The sequence below is a fragment of the Lipophrys pholis genome (genome assembly GCF_963383615.2).
Source record: "Lipophrys pholis genome assembly, chromosome: 7".
Classification (NCBI taxonomy): domain Eukaryota; kingdom Metazoa; phylum Chordata; class Actinopteri; order Blenniiformes; family Blenniidae; genus Lipophrys; species Lipophrys pholis.
The window spans coordinates 19,407,969-19,428,628 of NC_137638.1; the positions used below are offsets into that span (position 1 = coordinate 19,407,969).

Genomic DNA, 20,660 nt, shown 5'->3' on the forward strand with positions numbered 1-20,660 from the left:
ATTTTGCTGCTGGTGTTTGCATTGTATATTTTATTCCAATAAGCCTTTCGTTACACAAAAAGATCCCCCGAAGAGCTTCACAATGGAAAGAAGAGGTTTGGCTTTGAGGGAGAAGGTCAAGAGTCATTATCCTCCAATAGAGAATGTGGATCCCCGGAAGTGGATAAAAGAGGAGGCTATCGACTGGTTTGGAGAATTTTTGTTCAACAAAAGTATGAGCAAAGAAACCGACAAGAGCTTTGACAGCAAGGAAGAGTGTGAGTATGCACGGATTTTTAATAACAAAATGAGAAATGGTGGAAAACAAACAGGAAAGAGAAGATTACGTAAATTCAATAGAAGTAAGCCCTTGAGTTAGTACTGTATTAGCTACTGGTGACAGGACTGTATGCTGACGGTACAGCTGTAACTCCAAGCCGCACTTTATTTGCTGTGTGGGTGTGTGTTCAGGTAAAAGAATATGCTCTTCCCAGGAGGGAGACACTTATTTCACTTCACCTTGTTGTGGCATCATCTGGATGTGTATTGGTATAAGCGGTCACTTATGCAAACAAATAATATCTGTATGTTAAATCCTCCTGCCCACTGTGGTGTGCAGTGCTCGAGGCAGAGAAGCAATTTATGGAAGCAGCAAAAAGGAATGATGTGGCGACCATGAAGACTGTCGGAAGAGGGATGAACGCAAATGCAAAAAACGTGGTGGGTCGACGATGATGCCCTTTCACCATCTCCTTTCATATCACAATGGACGAGCAGCTGTTTGTTTTTAAGTCAAGCCTTTATTAAAAGGATAATGTATTGATTATGTTGCCTCAGCATAACAGGACTGCCCTTCACTATGCAGCGGCCGGGAAAAACAAGGAGGCTGTGCAGCTCCTTCTGCAGCGCAGGGTCAAGGTGGATCAAAAAGATAAGGTGAGCCGGTTTGAAGTGTCTGCATCTCGAGACTGAAACTTCTGGAACATTTCACAGTGAGCACAACTTTCCCTTTTGTCTCCTGCGTCTTGACAGCACGGTATCGCTCCTATTCATCTGGCTGCCTGGTTTGGCAGTTTGGACATCCTGAAGTTACTGGTGCAGGCTGGGGCTGAGCAGAAGGTGGAGAACGAGGTAAAAGGGACACAAGGAGTTTTCATTCTTAGTAACTGACAGACCGAAAAGGACCCCAGACCCTGCCCACGTGTCTATTTACTTAGACGTCTTCAGTAAAAAAACTTGCTGATCCTTAGGCTATTGTTGATTCTTTCAAGTATCTTATATTTCCTGTGAAACCTGATATTACTTTCTACATCTTGCAATACATGTCCTGCTTACTCACTTTTTTTTGTGGCTTCCCAATGCAATCCACAGTTGTCTGACAATTAAACTGCTTGATATAACATTGAAGAATTGTATCTTGCCTTTTCTCCCTCAGGATGGACTGAACATTATGCACTGTGCTGCCATGAACAACCACACAGATATTGTAGAGTATATTATTAGTGACCTTCAAATGAAAGAACTGGACAAAGAGGATCAGGTATCTCAGAGAGGCCTCACTTCTGCATGAACTAGCAGCTTAAAATAGCTTTTTACTTTCGTACATGTACTAAATATTGTTTTCTAAATTGTGATATTTCAGTCAGGAAACCGGGCTTTTGCACAGGCGGCAAAGAACGGCTGTGTTGAGATGTTAGAGATGCTCATAGATCCATACGACATGGCCACGATGAACCCTGACAAGGTGTGTGTGTTTGTGTGTGTTTGTTTGTGTGGATTTCTTTTCTTACCACACGTATCTGAGGGGCATTCAGTGTGTCACATCTGTAAGAAAACTCAAAGTCAAACAGTCTTTGATGCAAGTTGTTTTTCCTCCCTCCCTGCTGCCAGAGAGGCGACACACCCCTGCACTTAGCTGCCAGGAACGGCCACTTGGATGCAGTCCAACTGCTGCTGCGGAGCTTTGATACTCGGGATGAAGTCAATATGGTAGACAATCAGTGTAAACTTTCTCTCTATCAGGGTTTGGTTTGTGACAGAGTTTGTACAAAGGCTAATCCACTGCTGGATACTGGCTCCCCTCTGGATCAATTAAGATGTATCAAACATGCACCGGTTACTGCACCAGCAACACATTCTGTCCTCTGGTTGAAACCTCTGCTCTGGCTAATGAATTGTACTTAATTTAAACTTGCGACAAAATGCTTTCTGGAAAGGGAGTCAATAGTTAAGTGTACTGTTGAGTGGGATCTATTTGCGTGAAATGAAAAGTAATGTTATCATTAATGTATAACTACTTGAAAATCCCTTCTACCAATCTGAGATGGGTGCACACTGCAAGCACACTGCCATACAGGTTGAGAGAATAATTATTTTTTCTGAATTTGTCTTTCAGGATGGTGAGACGGCTTTGTACCAGGCCGCAGATCATTGTCATGAAGAATGTGTTGGAGCCCTGCTGGAGGCTGGCTGTAACCCGGACATTGTTACAGCGGTACATTACTGACTAGAACATTTTATTATCTGCTTTTGTGTGCCGTTGTAATGCAGAACAATAACTTTTATTAAAGAGTTCATCATTAGGCCAGCAATGAAATGACCCATAAATATACTGCATTTCTGAACGCAGGTCTGAATTGCTCTTTCTTTGTAGGTGAACTGCAGCGCTCTGCATGCCGTTTCTGAGAGAGGCCAGACGTCTCTAGTCCAGCTCCTCATAGAGTACAAAGCCAATACAGACTTTCAAAATCAGGTGAATACACACAGGCTGTGTGGCAGCCGTGCACACGTCCAACTTTCTGGGGATACAGATCACTCACACACACATAAGCTGTCCACTGACCTTTCCTCATTTTTACAGTATAGGATGTTGTTTTGTCATGTAACTGCATATCTTTGCCCCAGCAACTAGAGTCACCGCTTCACCTTGCAGTGAGGAAAAATCACATCCCTGTCATCCATGCTCTTCTGCAGGCTGGTTGTGACCTGAATGTAAAAGATAAGGTATTGGATCGCCAACACATCTGAACCACAATAAACTAGTAAACTTGCACTACATTGTGTTGTGCTGTGAACTTCCAGAGAGCCCAGACTGCCATGCACCTTGCAGCAGAGGTTGCCAGAATTGAAATTGTAGAAATGCTTCTGAAATCCAGGGTCGATCTCACACTGCTGGATAGAGTAAGTATTTAGAGTTTTTAATGTTTTGTAGCTGCCACATTAAGTTTTTTGTTTTTTTAAAAGCGGATTAAAGTTTGAAGAACAAATTTCAAAACATAACAGCAAAAGCAAATTCTAAATATGTTTTCCCACTATACTTTCTTATTTTTCTTTATACATGCTGAATTGGGAGTAGCAGGATAAGACAGTTTTGGGTGTTGCTGCTCGAGCAAATGAGGTGATTATTGTGGATATGATCATCAAAGCAGAAAGATACTACGTCTGGAGAGAGGTGAGAAATAAACCCATGACACTCACAATTTCATGTGTGCCATGGTCCATTTTGTGAGGCTTTGAAATCAATGATTATATTAATCACAAATGATTCATTTCCCGTGGTCACATTCAATTACCTGACTCTACTCTAAGACGTCACTGTAAAAAAAAAAAAAAAAAAGGCTCATTACTCAGGAGCATTTCACTATCAATTTAATTAAGGATATGCCAGATTCCCTACCATTATTGATTTTCAAAATGTGTAACTCTGCAATTCATATTGCCACTTACTGTATGTGTTAGTGTCTTGCCAGTAATCATTCTTGTATGCCCATTTTCTCTGGAACTTGTGGCCTTTATCAGACTGCCGACATGATTTAATTGCCTTTTCAGGCCAACCCCGAGCTAAATGAGGGCGTTCGCAGCGAGTATCCTCTAACGTTTAAACTTGACCACCGCAACGAGACCAAGCAGCTCCGTTCAATTGTGTGGCGTCTGGCCTATGAGCTCCTGAAGGCAGGAGACTGGAAAAGGCTGGCAGAACACTGGGGATTCACAAAGGACCAAATATCTGCTATCGAGGAACAGTGGACAGGTGCTACCACTCGCTCACAACTAAACAGGAGTGTGAAAAAAACCCTATTCTAATCGCACTTAGCCAGTCTGTGGTTTACTTGCTGTGGATTCGCTTTCCTAACGGCACACTGCCGTGTTGCTCCACAGGTGAGCACAGCTACCGGGAGCACGGGAACAGGATGCTGCTGATCTGGCTCCACGGGGAGGAGTTGACTCAGAGGAATCCTGCTAAGGAACTGTACCATGGCCTCATTGTCACAGGGAACAGGAAAGCCGCAGGTCGGTTTAGTCAACCTCTTTTAAAGACAAATATGCAGAGAGAGGGATACAATGTTGACGTTTACTGTATAAAATCTTACTTTGTCTTCCAGATAAGCTCCGGATGGAGGAGGAGAGTACCAGCAGCAAACGCTGCTGGATTTCATGAGGATGAGCGCTTCAACAAATCGACTGAAACAGTCAACCCAGTGAATACTTCACTGCCAAATAATGACTTGAACAGGCAGTCTGCTGCAAAAGAGTTTATTCTAAAAACAAGAGCGTACACCTGATCATAAAGCATTTGGCTTTGGCTTAGAAAAGTAGACAAACTGCTGGTGGATGGCGGCTGCATCATGGATCAGTACACAAATATATGTAATTTTATGCATGGCAGTTCTCACCTGGGGATAATTTAGACTAAAACTCACATAGAAAATATAACCGTTTTGCAATTCTAAACGGTCAAATATGTAATAATTAAAAACATTAACATATTCCGGTTTAAACATCTGCTTACTTAGTATTTCCTGAGAAAAATCCTGTTTCTCAGGAAATTGTGCCGTGTATGTATGAAAACTGAAATGGTTGAATGAATTCACTGTTGTATATCAACTTAAACTGAACCAGAAACTGAGGTCAGGGAAGCCATTCACGGGATTGTTGCATAAAACATGTTAAAAACTAGAATAAAAGAGCACCAACTACAAAATACTTGTGCAGAGTTAGTCAACTACTTTTATGGAGTGAACTTGGCATGAGCCGGTGTGTGTTTTCGACGATCCTCTGGCTCCAGTGGACGCGTGTCGGGAGGAGCGAGGAAACTTAGCAGCTGTGGCCTGTCCGATGGTGAGCTGAAAGGAAAAAGGAGGAAAGGCCAGGTTAGATTATTTTTCAGCTCTCAAAGGCTAAGCCGAGCAATAACTTGGGACCGACGGCCCTGATGCACATTGCTCATACCTGTGTAACAGGATGATGGCGTTCAACAATCACAGAGCTCATGGGAGGAGCCACCCCCATCACATTGAGGTTGCTCCGCGCCGCAGCCTTACCAATTTCGGCCCGTGCAGTGATGCGAGCCGTCACAGTCTTTGAGGGCTTTTGTTGACTTGTCGTCACGACACGACCACTGACCTGGAACAAATATTTCATCACGTACGTGATTGTTGTGGAAGAGACTCTTTGGGATTTTGTTTGAGGACTTTTAAGGTGGACTGTAAATGCAGGGAGACCTCTTAGACCGAAACACCGTCGGGATTTTACCTCGTGTGGTACGAAATCTAAACTCTTAAACATCAGGCTGCCGCAAAGAGATATTTGACTAAACTTGAGACCTACTTCATTTTCGGTCATCAACCAGACAACAATGTATATTTGCTCCATCAGTGGCAGAAGTGGTTTTTGTACCTGAGTCAGTAGATGAATGTGTGTAATGCCAACCTGTTTGTGGGAGCTCGCAATGCCTCCAAGTGGAAGTGAGCTCTGCACCACCATAGTGGGAGGGAGTACTGCTTCCTGGGACGTGTGGGCACCTGAACCCACCTGAATGAAAGAATCAGTGAAAACAGGAACGAAAATAAACAAAGTCTTCTGTTTCTGTTGCATAGGGCCAGAACATGCACTGAGATAAGGCAGCAACAAATACTTAAAAAAAAAAAAAAAGATGCAAGATTTATAGTTTATTCCCAAGCAGATAGAGTGATTAATCCAAAACATGTTTTTCCAATAAAAAAATAAAAAGTGAGTGGCTCACTGCTTCAACTGCTTCGCTGTGAGAAGGCCCCGGGTGGTCAAAATGGACTGGACTGAACCGTGTGGGAGCTGAAGAGGTGGGATATGGATGAAGATGAGGAATGGATGTAGAGACGGGCTCATTCTGGGAAGTCAGGGGATCTACAAAGAGACACAAAGTTTATCGTTTCTTACTCCCAAAGTGTAATCGACAGCCTCTCATGGAGTCCCTGATCATCACATATGTTCTAGTGTTTGAACAGCGTCACTTCCTAGTTGTTAATGATGAATAGTTAGCATATCATTTTGGAGGGGATTTGAATATCTCAGCCCTCTTCAACTTGTTTTAAAATTTGCATACACATACCAAGGCTAATACAATACAGAAACAACAACAACTTTGTATCCCCGTCTCAACAAACTAAAATATGACAAACTATTACTTGAATATAACTCATTTACATCAGACGTGCTATGGAAATTTGAAGTTTTGTCTCGGTCTCTTTTGTAGAGCAGCAAAATAGAATATTCAAACAATAAAGCTAAAAGACGACAGTATCATAATAAAATGCATTTCAGGATGCAAGACTCATTACACACAACAGATGGAGAAGCAGAAGAACATGGTAGAGTTCTTCTCAAAGTAAAAGCACTGATATTCAACTTAATCAGTCATGAGTTCAATAAAAATATGGAGCTGGCTAAGCTTGTGTGGGACGATTGTTAGTCAATGTGACGCATCCTGACATCTGGTGCAACATATTAGAAAGGCAAGAATTTAGCACTTGCAGAATGGATTTATATATAATCTAGATTCAGATCGGTGTCAGTGGGAATGGTTGATGATACAACTCATAGTTAATCACAAGGTTTTATTATGACACTATTGTTTTAATACATCTAAAACCCATGTTGAATCTTCACATATCCCTATTGAAATGTCTGAAATGACACCATCTGATCCTTGAACTAACATACTACTTGGAGACAGTAATCACGTAATGCAAAACAAAATGTTACCAAGGTGTCCTGAACTTTATCAGCAAATCTTTCAGTGTCACATCAAGGTTGCAAACATATGCCAAATACCGCTCAGTCAGCGCAAAGCATGTCCACTGATTCATCACTCCATTAAACGATCCAGTCATCAAAAGACTCGGTTCCCTCCTCTCATTCATAAATCCACACAACTGTCAATAGCACATGGCTTCAGTCTTTTGAAGAAATGGGCTTTCAGTTTTTTCCCCCCCTCCCCCCTCAGTTTCAGTCTGAGCTTGAATCAATACAGCACAGGGGAAAGGCTAACAATACGATAATGGTCCCTCATAGAGAGCAGGGTTCTATTTATGAACTCGCGTTCCTCTAAAAATACGCTTGTCTGATAATTCTGTCACACACCGTGTTGATTAGTAGCTGGAGGTTGTTCCTGCCTTCCGTCTGTACCGTGGAACATGCTGAGGGCCTCCATGTTGAGAGCACACACTCCCCTCATGAAGGCTTTCTTCATAGATTCTTCAGACCGCTCTCGCTCCAAATGTAGTCTATGAATCTCTGATTGGGCCTTCTCTATAGCCTCGCAGTGCTGTTGGAGACACGAGACAGAGCCGCACATTAATCAATCATCAGCTAATGATGCAGATAAAAACACTTCATGTTCTCTTTCTCACTTCCAGTCGCAAAACCTCAATCTTTTACTCCACGAAGGAGGTTTATTTAGTCCGTTTGTAAAAACAGTATTTACAAATGTTCTATGTGATTAAAAAAAACAAAACATGACTCTAATTGTACTATGTCTGTTGTATTAACCTTTTGGAGATTACTCAAACATTAACATATATATATATATATAAATTTAATAAATAAAGAAAAAAAGATAAATTAAAGCAAACTGTTGCTTTGCAAATTCCAAATAATATTTTTTACTTCACATGACTGATTTTTTTCTCCACGTCTTTAAAACACAAATATTTAGACAAAACATGTTAAAAAGGTGAAGTGAAAAATTAAACGTCCTTGCTTTATTTCAAAACTGGGAAGTATTTTCTTACCTCTGCCAGTTTGGCCTCGTAGTCTGCTGACAAGCGAGTGCAGACCTCTTCAGCCCTCAGACGACACGCCTTCTCCACCTGATCCTTCCAGTGCCTTTGGACCAGAGAGCGCCAACCCAACCAAACCTTCTTCTTCAGCTGCAAATGGTAGTGCTGACCCGCGACCTGTGCAGCGTGAGCCTGGCGGGAACCACAAGACCCGGAACAAATTCACAAGGCAGCGATTCCATCGAGATGTGCCGGCTCATGGGAAGTTGTTGTGTAATGAATGTGATCTTTATAAGCGGAGAATTACTGTGTACATGTGGCATATGCGTGTTCAGTGTTCTGTGACCGGGCGATGCATCAGCTAGTAGCTCATGCAGACATCATCAGCACAAAACCACCAAACTGCACAGATTTGTCTGGAAAAGTTAGGAAGCATTAACACCGACATGTGAAAAAACAAAGTGTAGAAGAAGAAAACGACAGTTGAATGTTATATTTGTACCTCTTCTTTGGCCTCAGCATGCTGAAGTCTCCAGTGGGTGAAGGCCCTCATCTTTTCAAGCTTTTCTTTTTGTCTTTCTAAAACATGGCACAGGTTTCCAATTACCTGGGAGAGGACACATCATACAACTTGTTAAAAATAAATAAATAAAATTGTCCCTTGCCCTTTTCATTTGAAATCATTGCAAAACACAGATGTTGATATAATAAAGGCTTCACAACACTGTAAATGGTAAAATCAAAGTCAGTACAACATTTGACAGAAAACATATTGGCAACTTAAAAAAAATTAAAAGAATAAAATTAAAAAATCAAACAGCCATAAATAATATTTTCTTTTTCTGGGAAAAAAGTGTGGTACAAGGTTCAATAACTGAACGTCAGGGAAAAAGCATAGCGATGTATATGGAGTCACCTCGTCTTTCCTCTGGTTGGACGTCTCATAGGTGTGTAGCAGCTCCTTCAGGCTATCCAGCTCCGACTTGAGGCCAGCTGTCTGGGCTTCATATCTGGTTCTCTCCTTCATCATCTCCTGCTTATGTTGCTCCATGAAGGCAAACTTCCACTTCCGCAGTTCCGTCAGCACGTTGTACTAATGAGGGAACAGAGGGTAGGCTGAGTTACGACAGTCGCGCTGAGTTCATCACACCGCTTTAGCAAACACAGGCATCTGTACACCCAGCTTCAGTTCAGTTTTAAATTATGTGAACAGGTGTGCCGGACAGATTGTTACCCACAGCACTGTTGGAACCTTGAGAATTCATGTATTGAGACATCCACAACATCCGTTTCTTTCAAGTGAGATTTAAGCTTCTATAGATAGCATTTGGTTTCAGCATCATATACGCAAAGATTTGAGATTTCTGTAAGATTCGATTCACAGTTCTGATGTGTGGGTTTCTTTTGTGAATATATTTTTCCAAAAAAGCAAACAGTTGTATAGTCGTGAGCACTCTTGCGTCATAGCGAGAGGATCTTTGGTTGACTTGGGGTCTGCATGTTCTTTCCCTCTCCAAACATCTTAATTTAGATGCCTAGAATGACCTTCACAACGGAGAACTGTCAGGTTTGCTTTATAGCGACATTGTAAGGCCAACAAAATTCTAAGCTTCGAAGCTAAGACTTCTAACTTTGCTGTCGTCTTTGCTACCGATTTGTGGATCAAACTCTACTCTTTTAATCACCAGAAGATTGATAGTAAATTTCCTCTCCACGAATGAGTTGTAGAGAATCAGAGAAAAGGGGCAGGGTGAACACACACATGGAACTACCCACCTCTCTCAGAATCCCTGCACTGGAGGAGACATTTAAAAGGCCACTGGTCCCATGAACAGCAGAGCTGTCATTCTTTTCAAAAAGCTATCCTAATTGAAACACACTGCCCTTTTTAAACTTTTGATCTCGCCCATTTACTGAAAAGAGAGTAATGTGTAAATCCCGAATGAGACGGAAGAGCGGGTATTATGAGTTAACACACATCAACTTTTTTCACTCATATATCACATATGTAACGATATCTATGTATGTATATATCACATATGTAATGTTATGTATGTATGTATACTCTTTTAACAGACATTTGTACCTTAAACTGTACAGTGCAACAAAAATTAAACCAAACCAACCAACCAACCAACCAACCAACCAGAGAACGTAAAACAATAATGCTCATGAAAGTGTCTATAAATGCTTTAAGATTTAAACAGTGCTCAACTATCAATCATGGATAACAGACACATTTTTCAACACGAATAATAAGCGTCTGGTTGCGGTTGGAACATACTTTAGTTTTTGGAGGTGGACTAACCTTGAGTTTATTGCTCCACGTGTCCAGAATGCTCTCCATCTTGCTTATGTTTGCGTCTGAAATAAACATCTCTGACACAGCAAAGTCGAGTGGGTCTGGACTGCTTGGCCTCGACCTCTCAGTTGCCACGTGCAGCCTGTCTGAGGGAGTGTCTGACAGCACGGACGCCCTGCCAGACGACTGACCTTCCATCCTCCCAGCTGAAAGACACAAAAACAAATCTACAGAACACAGTATCACCGAGGATAAGAAAAATCATTGCAAACTGATTGTCTGGAAATGTTTGATCTCATTCATTCACAACCACACAACAACACAGCGTTTAGTGTCTTTGTGTTTTAATTGGCGTTACCATGAGAGGCTCCTGAGTGAGTGGAGGGCTCAACAATCAAGGGAGAGGCCTGTGATGATCTCATACCTCCTACTGAATGTGTCCCATCTTTAATTTCAGGATCTGGGAGGAGGCGAGAAGCAGCAAGTGAATCAGAGTAAAACATAATTGCAAAATTTTTTTAATAAATAAATAACAGAAATAAGATGTTGCTAAAATACATTATGCCAAAACATTTCAGTGATTAGAGCTAAAAATAAAACATAAAAGCCAGATTTTAAAAGATGGCTCAAGAACAGTAAACGAGATGGTGAGAGTGCTGAATAAGATCACTGTGGCTACTCGTCCATCCAAGAATGCATTTATGTCAATACCTTAATTAAATTCTGCAGGCAGAAGAGAAAGCCTGCACTCTAAAGAGCAGTACGGGCAGCATGCCAGGAGCTCCTTACCAATCAGCCTGTCTGCTTCCTACATCCCTGCGCACTGCTCCATGACAGTTAAAGCACTAAACATCCAATGAGAGGCGCAACTGGGAAGGAGGACTGATGGCCTGTTTAAGTGGGTATTATAGAAGAAAGAGATAGGGGGGGTATATTGTGACAAACCGATATCTAGTTTGTTAGGCTGGTTCAACAGCTAAAAATATAAAGCCAAATTTGTGTGATTCCAAATCCCTTTTGACAGCTGATCATTTGACGGAAGCCATATCAGGCAGGGATCAAGCTGAGCTTCTGTCAGAACAGCTTATCGAACTGTGATTTTGTAGTGAATGGGGACAACATAGGAAGACAAATTACGAGATAGATGCTGTGACTTTGTGTAATCTTTACTCTGGTGGGCAGGACCCTCTACACGAAGGTGCTGGGTGCCAGGTTGCTTCAGCTTAGCGCTGGTGAACATCTCAAGTTTTGGGGCGACGGCAGCATAGCGGAGCAGCTCCTCATACTCATCCTGTTGATACATAAGAAATAAACTAAAGATAAATGGGCCATTGTGTTTTCCCTTATGATGTAAACGTAACAACAGGTACATCAAGTGTCAATAACTCAATAGCAATTTCCCAAATGTGTCAAGCCAGTTTAAAAGCTGCATAATTTAACAAGCTCAAAAATAAACATGAGTGTTATTATTTTGATATATAATGCATGGAAATCATACTCTGATACATGCAGAATAGGTTATGTCCAATACTTTGTCTGATAAAGATTTCTAAGGAAGTGACTCATACAGCTGAAAACTGCTAGTTGACAAGTATTGTGATTACTTCAACAATATCATCCCATCTATCAGTGATTGAAGACGGTGCATGCATTTAAAAAGGAGACATTTTCTACCACTTTCATAGCAATAATGTGCTATTCAAAAATGCAGTGTTGAAAGATCTTCATGTGAATTTATAAATTATGTTCTAAAATATTACCTGAAGCTCAGAGGACACAGAGCTTCCCCGATCAGAGTCTTTGGGGAGAACAGGCGTGGTTGGTTCCTCCTCGTCTGAAGACATCTTGGAGGGAATATAGAAGAAATAAATATCTTACATATCATAAGTAATACTGTTATCAGATTATTATGTCAGCTGTTGTAAAAATGGGAAGCCAACAAAAGCCCCAGGTCTACCAGGAACCCTGAGTGTAGCTGGCAGAGCTGGCCAGTACAAACTAGATGATTTGAAAACGTGAGGTATTGACTGAAAAACGTCACCTCAGTGATGGCTTGTACACAAGTTCACCCGGCGTTATATTATCTGTGCAAAACATGCAGGAATAACGACAAGACTTAAAACGACACACGTACAGACTTATCAAGGTGAAAGGCCCACTTGTTGACTAAATCTTAGGAGACCAGTCTCACAGAAACCCACCTCAAACAGTTAAAACACACTTTTACTTGCCCCTGTTGTCGAAGATACCCAGTAAAGCCACACTAAGCCTCGGCTAATGTTAAATCTGTGGGAGGACTAAACACGCGTTTATCTGACAACACCAACCAAAGCCAATACAACCAACAAAAGCAAAAGCCCGTTTCCAGACATTCTTACTTGTTTGTTTGTTTTACTTCATTTGCCAGGAAGCACGTTCATCCCTTTACTGAGTTTTGTTGTCAGTTGGTGAACGCTTGCGTTGATTTTTCAAACAGGCTCACTCTCAAATATCAAGCTCTCTGATTGGCTCCTGTTCACAGAGCCTGTGTTAGCTGTGGTCTGATTGGTTGAAATATTTCTATGACAACAAAATGCGGAACGACGCCGTTCATCGCCGCTTTCTCCACGAGATCTCGCTGTAGAAAAGATCAAAATCACAGACAAACACTTTCTACATAAACATTAAGAAAAAAATACTGTTCACATTTTACTTGATACCTGAATCCTTAACTCCAAACGTTCTGCGACCAAATTTATTTATTTATTTATTTATTTATTTATTTATTTATTTATTTATTTATTTATTTATTTATTTATTTATTTATTTATTTTACCAACTGTTCGCTAAAGCAACTCTCCCGAATTGCATGACATTTTCAGGGATGCTTTGTCACAATCCAAGGACGGGCAGAATGAGGGAAACAGTCCCCTTTTTGGTATTCTACTTTTTACGGTGATAATGTGATATGAACTTCGCCTCACAAGCCCGTAAAATCTTAGAGTTATTGCTGAAAACCTTTAAGCTTGCCAAAAGTTACAAATATAAAATCAACAAAATGAACAGACACAGATTTTAAATGTTCAGCTTTTGCTATTTTGAAAGTCTAATGTGAGCAGGGGCATAATCTCTAATGTTGGGCCCTACTGTTTAAGTCATGTTATCAAAGGTGCTTTAAACAAATCTGAAAAAAAAACAAAAAACCAAACCAAACAAGAGTAATCAGAGATTTCTGACCTCTGCCAAGGGTAGACATGGGCACAGGAAGATGACACATATTACACATCCAGATCAACTGTCTTTATTCAGTTATTTTGTTTGGTGATCCTATGATTTTATTCCATAATTTGAAAGAACACAAGATAAGACAATATTGTTACCTTCTGCCATGTTATCATCTGAACCATAGTTGAGAAGCCTGGCTTATTATGGAGTTTCAGTCACTAACTTGTGGCTCTTGTCTGCTGGTAACAAAAGCTGTCTGTCGGGCCAAATCTGATGTGGAATTGTATGGAGGGAGAAGGTAAGACGTTGGTGGTTGCAGAATTGTGGCTGTTTATTCCTCTTTTAGCACACACTGGACTAACACCTTTTCATATCATACACACCTGCAGTATCGCACTTGAGCGCAACAGGACAACAACAAACTATACTTCCCAAAACCAAAACATGCAACAACTAAATTTCCCACATTGGACTTGTCATATAAGTGACAGGCTAAGCATGTGACAATATATGGCGAAATGAAAATTTGTAGCAATTGTTTTGTGTGCAAAATGATATAGAATGAAGGGATCTAAACTGCAGCAATTTTCCTCCACTTGAAGGTGTTGACCAGTCTTATCACACATATGTGCGAGAGGGCTTTGGCTTGGCAGTGTGGCGCTGCAACTGACTCCAGAGAGAGGAGACATATGGCCCCTCTCTGTCATGGCGGGGCTGCAAGTTGCAGTGTTGGACCGAAGCCTCTACACCACCTGGCTGAGAATACCCCAGAGTCCGAAGGCATCCTGTCAGCACTGCCATTAGACCTGCAGGCTAACTTTTAGGAAATGCATGGTGACAGTGTGCTAATGTTTCCTAAATAAGTGTATATGTTAAGAAGATAGGACTTGATTTAAAAAAAAGGTGCAAATCACATAGATATGACAAATGATTATGAATGATGGCTTATGGCAGACCTGTCAAAGGTCAGGCTCTGCCCTGAGCCAGCTGCCATGAATCTTGTGTGTTTTTTTCGGCATAAAATAAATGAATAAATGTTACATGCAATTCCTATTTCTAACCCCGATTGGCTGCATGATTGTGTAGCATTCATACAAGCTATGTAATGCATAGACCAATCACATAATCCAATGCAAGGCAGACAGCAAAGGCCACGTTATGTAAATATTATAACAGATTTGCCCCGAGGAGAAGACAAAGTTTGCTCACTTATAGCTAAGTTAAACCATTTTGATACACAAACTGAAGAGCTATCATCACATATCATTAGATGTTTTAATTTTCTATAAAATCATGATTATAATTATTGCTATTTTATTTCCAAATAATGAAATGAGGCAACTCATTAGCCTAGAGGTTGGCAATCGTGCCTAAAAGTTGGAAGGTTGTTTGTTTGAATCCAGTCTGGGCTTTGCTTTGTAGAATTTGCAAGTTCTCCTGGTGGGTGGGTCTTTGACTGGGTACTTTGATTTCCTTCCACAGTCCAGAAGAATGCATGTGAGGGTAATTGATGATCCTGGAACAGCTGTAGAGTCTCTCACTGTTTGCCCTGTGCTGAATTGGATAAAGGCAGTGGATGGATGGATGAATGGATGGATGGATGGATGGATGGATGGATGGATGGATGGATGGATGGATGAAACAGGGGCTGCTGGTATGCTGACATTTTGAGATTTAAAACAAAAGTTTGGTCACTGATTTATGGAAAAAGAAAAACGGCCCGCATAGATTCTCCCCAACTGAAGTGTCTTGACAGTTGATGTAGGCTGGGAATGTGAACCAGAACTGTGAGGCACTGAGGATTATCCCCGCTTCTCTGTGGGGGGTGGAGGCTTCCTGTTGAATGACAGGAAGCCACAACTCCCACAGATTAGTTCTTTCCATTTCAGTGCAGATGATTCACAGGTTTTTGGTGTTGGTGTTCATCACAGTTTCTCTTTCAGGGAGATTTTTGTCTTTTATATTAGTTTTTTTTCCCCTCATATCCTCTTTTTTAATTTTTTTCTTGAACCCTTCTGTGTCTTTGTGTGAAATGTTTAATAACAAGGACGAGGACACTGCAGAAGTGATTATACATTGTGGTAGGTTAAGCATTTTAGACTCATGTTCTGTATTTGGCAGCACTTGTCTTGCATTATAGCTTACTTTATTCATGATATAAACTTCTACAAAAATATTTAAGTTAACTTTCCTTTATTGATCCCTCTTAGGGAAAGTACCTCTTGGAATTGAACACATCCTATTCTTAGTTAACTACACATGCTTAGCGCAGTGGGCTGCCATGGTGTGCCACCTGGAGAGCTGCTGGGGGTCAAATACTTTCCCCAGGAATGCAAGGTGGCGACATTCCAGCTGTGGTATTTGAACCACCAATCCCAAGTCCAGCTCTCTAACCACAAGTTCTAAATTATTGTGTTTTACTAAACATGATTTTATACGTGCACCCCTATCACAAGCCTCTCAGAGAACTGCATGAAATCCCTCTGACTCAATCAAGTTACATTGAATTGACTCAATTACTCTCTGTAATGTAAACCAGAAGCATCTCAGTTGTGAAAAAGCAATTGGTGTAGTAACAAAAGCACTGGTTACACCTGTCTTCTTTTGAAAAAGTACAAGAAAGTTTATTAAAAAAAACCTCCAATGATGAAGCCATAGCTCTACACTGCACCTACTCTGTGAAATGTTTTCCTTTTGTTGCAGACAAAAGCAATAACCTACTCTTGATGGTGGTGAGATTAAAGCCAGTTTCAGCCTCCAATGATCCAATACATCCCTTGTTTTGTAAATTTCACCTTCGTCTCAGCAAAAGAAATGCACCTGTGCTGCTGTGTTGAAATGGGATTCAGCTCACATTCTCCTCCCATAGCCTGTTCAATCTGTTCCAGGACAATAATCACAATCCATTTGACTTTCTTCCCTCTGGTATTTTAGCTCAGGTACGTAACATTATGTGGGACCTTGCAATGGCATAGAGAACAAAAATGTGTTTATATTGTTCATTATATATGCTGACTTTGTTGAGGAATTTCACCCTAAAATACATTCCCTTCTGCACTCGATTGTATCTCTTACATAGACGGAAAATACTAAACTGTTTTGCTATTGTCTTGTATTTGACTTACTCCATCAGTTGCATTTGACTCGTGCAAACTTGGTGTAAAATTGTTTCTGCCCTTGATCGATTTTCAGTCAGACGTGTTCACAGACAGTCATAACTCCTGACGACAACAACTAATGTTCTATCATCAATCGCAACGTTATCAACCCATTTTTCACACATATGAGACAATAATGACCTCTTGCTGAACACATTGTAGCCAGAACTCATCTCAGAGTTATTCATAGCTGCCTGCTGTTATCAAATTAGTTTTCATTACATTTTGATGGACCAGGACTTCCCCTTAGGGCCACCCTAATCCATCACATCTTTCGATCATTGACACCAATGTTCTTTTGTTTGTCACAAAGCTTGGAATTTACTAGCACTTGTGAACACATGGCTACAGCATTCAGACTGATTTAACAATAAAAGCATAAAGATGAGATGCAAAAAGGCACTAGTATGTATTTTTTTTATGTAATATTTCCCCAGAGTGAGATAAATGCTGAGTCCGGCATCAAGTGTCCACCTGTGAGGTACGAAGAGCATAGGGGCTGACAATAGAAACAGAGCCGAAAGCTGTTTGCACAAACAATTAGTATCAGTGTCCACCGTTTGTTATAATCGGGATGAAGATAAGCAGCTGGCAGATGTTCCAGAGTACCTCCGCCCCGGTTTATTCATTAAAGCTGGCACTGCAAGCACTCCAGCCACCGTTGATCTTCAGATAGGACATGTATGTAAAAACTAACATTTTGAACATTGCACTTCACTCTTCTGTGCAAAACCGTATACAAGGTTTGTGCACTAAAACAATGTATTTCAGTAGTTTAGCAGATTAAAAGATATACACATAGAATCTGTAATCTTCTCACAAAGAATGGTTGATGCAATGTGTATTAAAGCCTCTGACAGGCTTTAATTGTATTTCAGTATGGAAATAAATATGCCATAATTTACAAATGTATGCATATTTAAATTGTATATCAAATATCCTGTATATTGCGTAGGAAACCTGGAGAGCTGATTAACAATCTCAGCACATAGAGATGACAGTGAGATCACTGACACTTGATACCTGCAGCCAATATTTGTCTACAATCACAAAGTGTTAGATGAGAATTTGTGACGCGTGGCCATGTAGTGGTTAGCACTTTCGCCTCAAGGCGAGAAGGTCATGGAATTCCGAGCCTTTCTTTGAGGGGTTTGCACGTTCTCTCTGCATGTATCTTGTAATTAGAGACTCAACATTGCTTGTCAGTATGAATGTGGGTGTGATTTGGATTGTCCGTCCTTCTGTGTTTTCCCCCGTGATGGTCTGGTGACTAGTCCAGGTTACCCCAGACTCGGCTGTGACTGGCTACAGTGTCCTGCAATCCTGACTTTTCATGAAAGACGATAGAAGATAAATGCATGGATGTCGGAATTCCTTTACAAGATAGTTCTTCTTACACGTACATATCAAATCCCCTCATGGGTAAATAGCTGTTGATGCATCTTTTAATAATTGCGCATTGGAATTTAAGTGCAACCTTCCTGCTTGTCTGCATATTCAAGTGACAGAAGGAAGAGAGAAAGATTTGGCATGCACAGTCTTTCTCTCTCCCCCTATCTTTCTCTGTGTGTGTGTGTGTGTGTGTGTGTGTGTGTGTGTGTGTGTGTGTGTGTGTGTGTGTGTCAGAGAGAGAGAGAGATAGAGATAAAGAGAGAGAGAGAGAGAGAGAGAGAGAGAGAGAGAGAGACAGAGAGAGAGAGAGAGAGAGAGAGAGAGAGAGAGAGAGAGAGAGTCATTCTACTGTCTTGTACATTAGGCTAAGTGCTCTTCAGCACTCCACTAGTAGTAAATGGAGTCTTATGGCTTGAGGGAGGGTTTGTTTCTTAACTCGAAATCAAAAGCAGAGAGCGTCCCAAACCCCAGGTCACTGCTTCCAGCAAACATCAAATCCAGAGGAAGGAAATACATGCTTTTCTTTTTCTTTTTCTTTTGTTTGTGTGTGTGCACGCATGAATGTTCTTCATGATTCTGTGTTGTGCATGTTTCCATGCACTGTACTGTATATGCAATCATTTACAATCATATGCTTGCAATTATTTTAAACAACATTCTTTCCTGTAATGCATTTTGACATGATGCAATTGACTTTAACTGTTTTAAAATGAGAACAAGGACTTACGTGGCTTGGTTGCAGTAAATCAAAGAACTCACTGGGAGTGATTTTCTGCAGTGGGCACAGTGGAGGCGCCTCACTGGTTGTGCTGGTATAGTGTGCTGGATTTAATGATGTGAATAGTGAAAAACTGAATGTCGCTCTGCTTGCATCAGTCTCACATTTCTTCTTTTATTCCCTCCCTCACATTCTCTAGGAATCACTCGCTGGTTCGTAGGCATTGAGATCTGACATCGCAGGCACACAGGCAGTCGCTGTCTCACACTTCATCTAAAGAGCCTACTTAGCTCTAAAGAGCCTGTGTTACATTATGCAATTTTTAAAACAGGATTGTATAATCTTTGTGTAGTGTTCGCCAATACTATTACTCTCCCTGAGCTCTTGAAAAAAAGAAGTGAATGTTTTGTTTTGTTCCCATTGCAGAGAAACAAAGGCTCCACGTACTGGACAGATTACTTCATGTTCTCAAAATAATCTTAGTGGACTGCATATGAATCAAAAAATATTAGGCGAATAAGTAAGATTATAATAATTGTATCAATTCAACCACAACAGAAACTTCTAACTTTGACTGATATAATAATGCAATAGAATAGATAATGCCATTCATTCATTCATTCATTCATTCATTCATTCATTCATTCATTCATTCATTCATTCATTCATTCATCTTGATAAAACAGATGAAAATATGCTAGAGTTCCAGGATCCTTTTCTTCCATAACCGAACAGCTTTTGTCTCATTACAAGTACAAGTGGAGATTATTCATAAATATATGATTTACATATCCGTTACTATGATTGATGAGCTTAAATATCTTAATTTTCAGCACCTTAAATGACTTTATCCTCTTAAGTGATGATTAAGAAGATCCCATTACATTTTTCATAAGGACACTTATTACCTGGACATTTGCTATATCACTTTAGCTGTGTCTGAAGTCAGTTTCTTAATGCTTGTGTTAGGTCAACACAACACTCTGGGGAGAACATGTTGGGATTATACTGCATTGGTTTTGGCAGTGTGTTGAGTCTTTGTGGAGATTATTATGATGCACCAAGGTATTATGATAGTAATATTATCAAAGATGGAAGTAACAAATTACAAATACTCACATTATTGTAGTTAATTGCTATTTCTGGATCATTTTACGATTTAAATAGTTAATTTTACTCCAAGTTGAATATTGAATATGCAGTCTAATTAAGTACTTTTAAACCCACAAATCACTTCTGCACAGGCCCACATGCTGAATTAATATTGAAACAATTTGAGTAGTTCAAAATTTTTTGCATCCAATAAATTTACTATTCCAACAGCGAAAATTCCTGTGTTGTATCGATGTGTGTAATATTTATTTAAGCTACTTTGTTATTGCTCTGACAAATGTGCTTTGGATGTTTGAATACAGATAATTATTATTCTATTTCATGCTAATGGCAATGTAGTTAGTTGCAGTCAAAAAAGACTTGAATCGTTTTTGGAAGAGTTGGAACTCTGTAAAAGTTTGTGTTCTGTCACTGACTTCAGTATTTATTTTTTTTTTTTTAACCCAGTACTACTTAAGACCTGTTATAGTAGTAGTACTTGAATTCACATTTTCTGTCTCCTCTACATATTGCATTAATAAATGCTTCAAAATTATAGTTTTGATTTAATGGAGTAGGTGTTCATTCAGAGGGTTCACCATGTGCACACAATGAAATTATCGCATTACGTATATGCAGTAAGGACCGTATTTACGAAACTTACAAACAACTGTCGCACACGTGTGGATGCAAACTGGACGGTGCAGCGCTGCGGCGCTCGTGCATTTGCGGGTCATTCAGCACCATGGAGAGCGACTTCCCCCGTTCAAATGACTGCA

The 20,660-nt window shown here is 40.4% G+C and overlaps 2 protein-coding genes across 5 annotated transcripts; one reads left to right on the forward strand and one right to left on the reverse strand.

Annotated features, from left to right (window-relative positions):
• Positions 1-82: 82 nt before the first annotated feature.
• Positions 83-5,972, forward strand: ankdd1b (ankyrin repeat and death domain containing 1B; the record flags this gene model as incomplete). The annotated part of the gene is made up of 15 exons (XM_080466571.1): positions 83-257; positions 599-699; positions 817-915; positions 1,012-1,110; positions 1,415-1,519; positions 1,622-1,723; positions 1,870-1,968; positions 2,375-2,473; positions 2,633-2,731; positions 2,884-2,982; positions 3,061-3,159; positions 3,335-3,430; positions 3,808-4,009; positions 4,138-4,269; positions 4,362-5,972. The coding sequence occupies 15 exons, from the start codon at positions 83-85 to the stop codon at positions 4,415-4,417; spliced, it is 1,662 nt and encodes a 553-aa protein (XP_080322697.1). The 3' UTR covers positions 4,418-5,972.
• On the reverse strand, positions 4,498-12,793 carry poc5 (POC5 centriolar protein homolog (Chlamydomonas)). 4 transcript variants are annotated; one of them, XM_080466615.1, is made up of 13 exons: positions 12,696-12,793; positions 12,078-12,161; positions 11,488-11,608; positions 10,742-10,777; positions 10,324-10,523; positions 8,932-9,108; positions 8,518-8,622; positions 8,028-8,207; positions 7,378-7,561; positions 6,002-6,141; positions 5,689-5,790; positions 5,209-5,382; positions 4,498-5,102 (listed from the first exon to the last, which is right to left on the reverse strand). In XM_080466615.1, the coding sequence occupies exons 2-13, from the start codon at positions 12,159-12,161 to the stop codon at positions 4,974-4,976; spliced, it is 1,632 nt and encodes a 543-aa protein (XP_080322741.1). In that variant the 5' UTR covers positions 12,696-12,793; the 3' UTR covers positions 4,498-4,973. The 4 variants fall into 4 exon arrangements, with proteins under 4 accessions (XP_080322741.1, XP_080322740.1, XP_080322739.1 ...); XM_080466614.1 differs by having other exon boundaries at positions 10,676-10,777; XM_080466613.1 differs by having other exon boundaries at positions 10,676-10,777; positions 11,455-11,608.
• Between the last annotated feature and the right edge of the window lie 7,867 nt (positions 12,794-20,660).

What these genes read in the sequence shown, in the direction of transcription:
- poc5 (XM_080466613.1), bottom strand. Translation starts at nt 12,161, where the DNA reads ATGTCTTCAGACGAGGAGGAACCAACCACGCCTGTTCTCCCCAAAGAC. An exon ending in CTGTGTCCTCTGAGCTTCAG is followed by an intron (nt 11,609 to 12,077) that starts GTAATATTTTAG and finishes ATGTATCAACAG; the next exon opens with GATGAGTATGAGGAGCTGCT. An exon ending in GCCATCATCCTGTTACACAG is followed by an intron (nt 5,103 to 5,208) that starts GTATGAGCAATG and finishes TTTTCCTTTCAG; the next exon opens with CTCACCATCGGACAGGCCAC.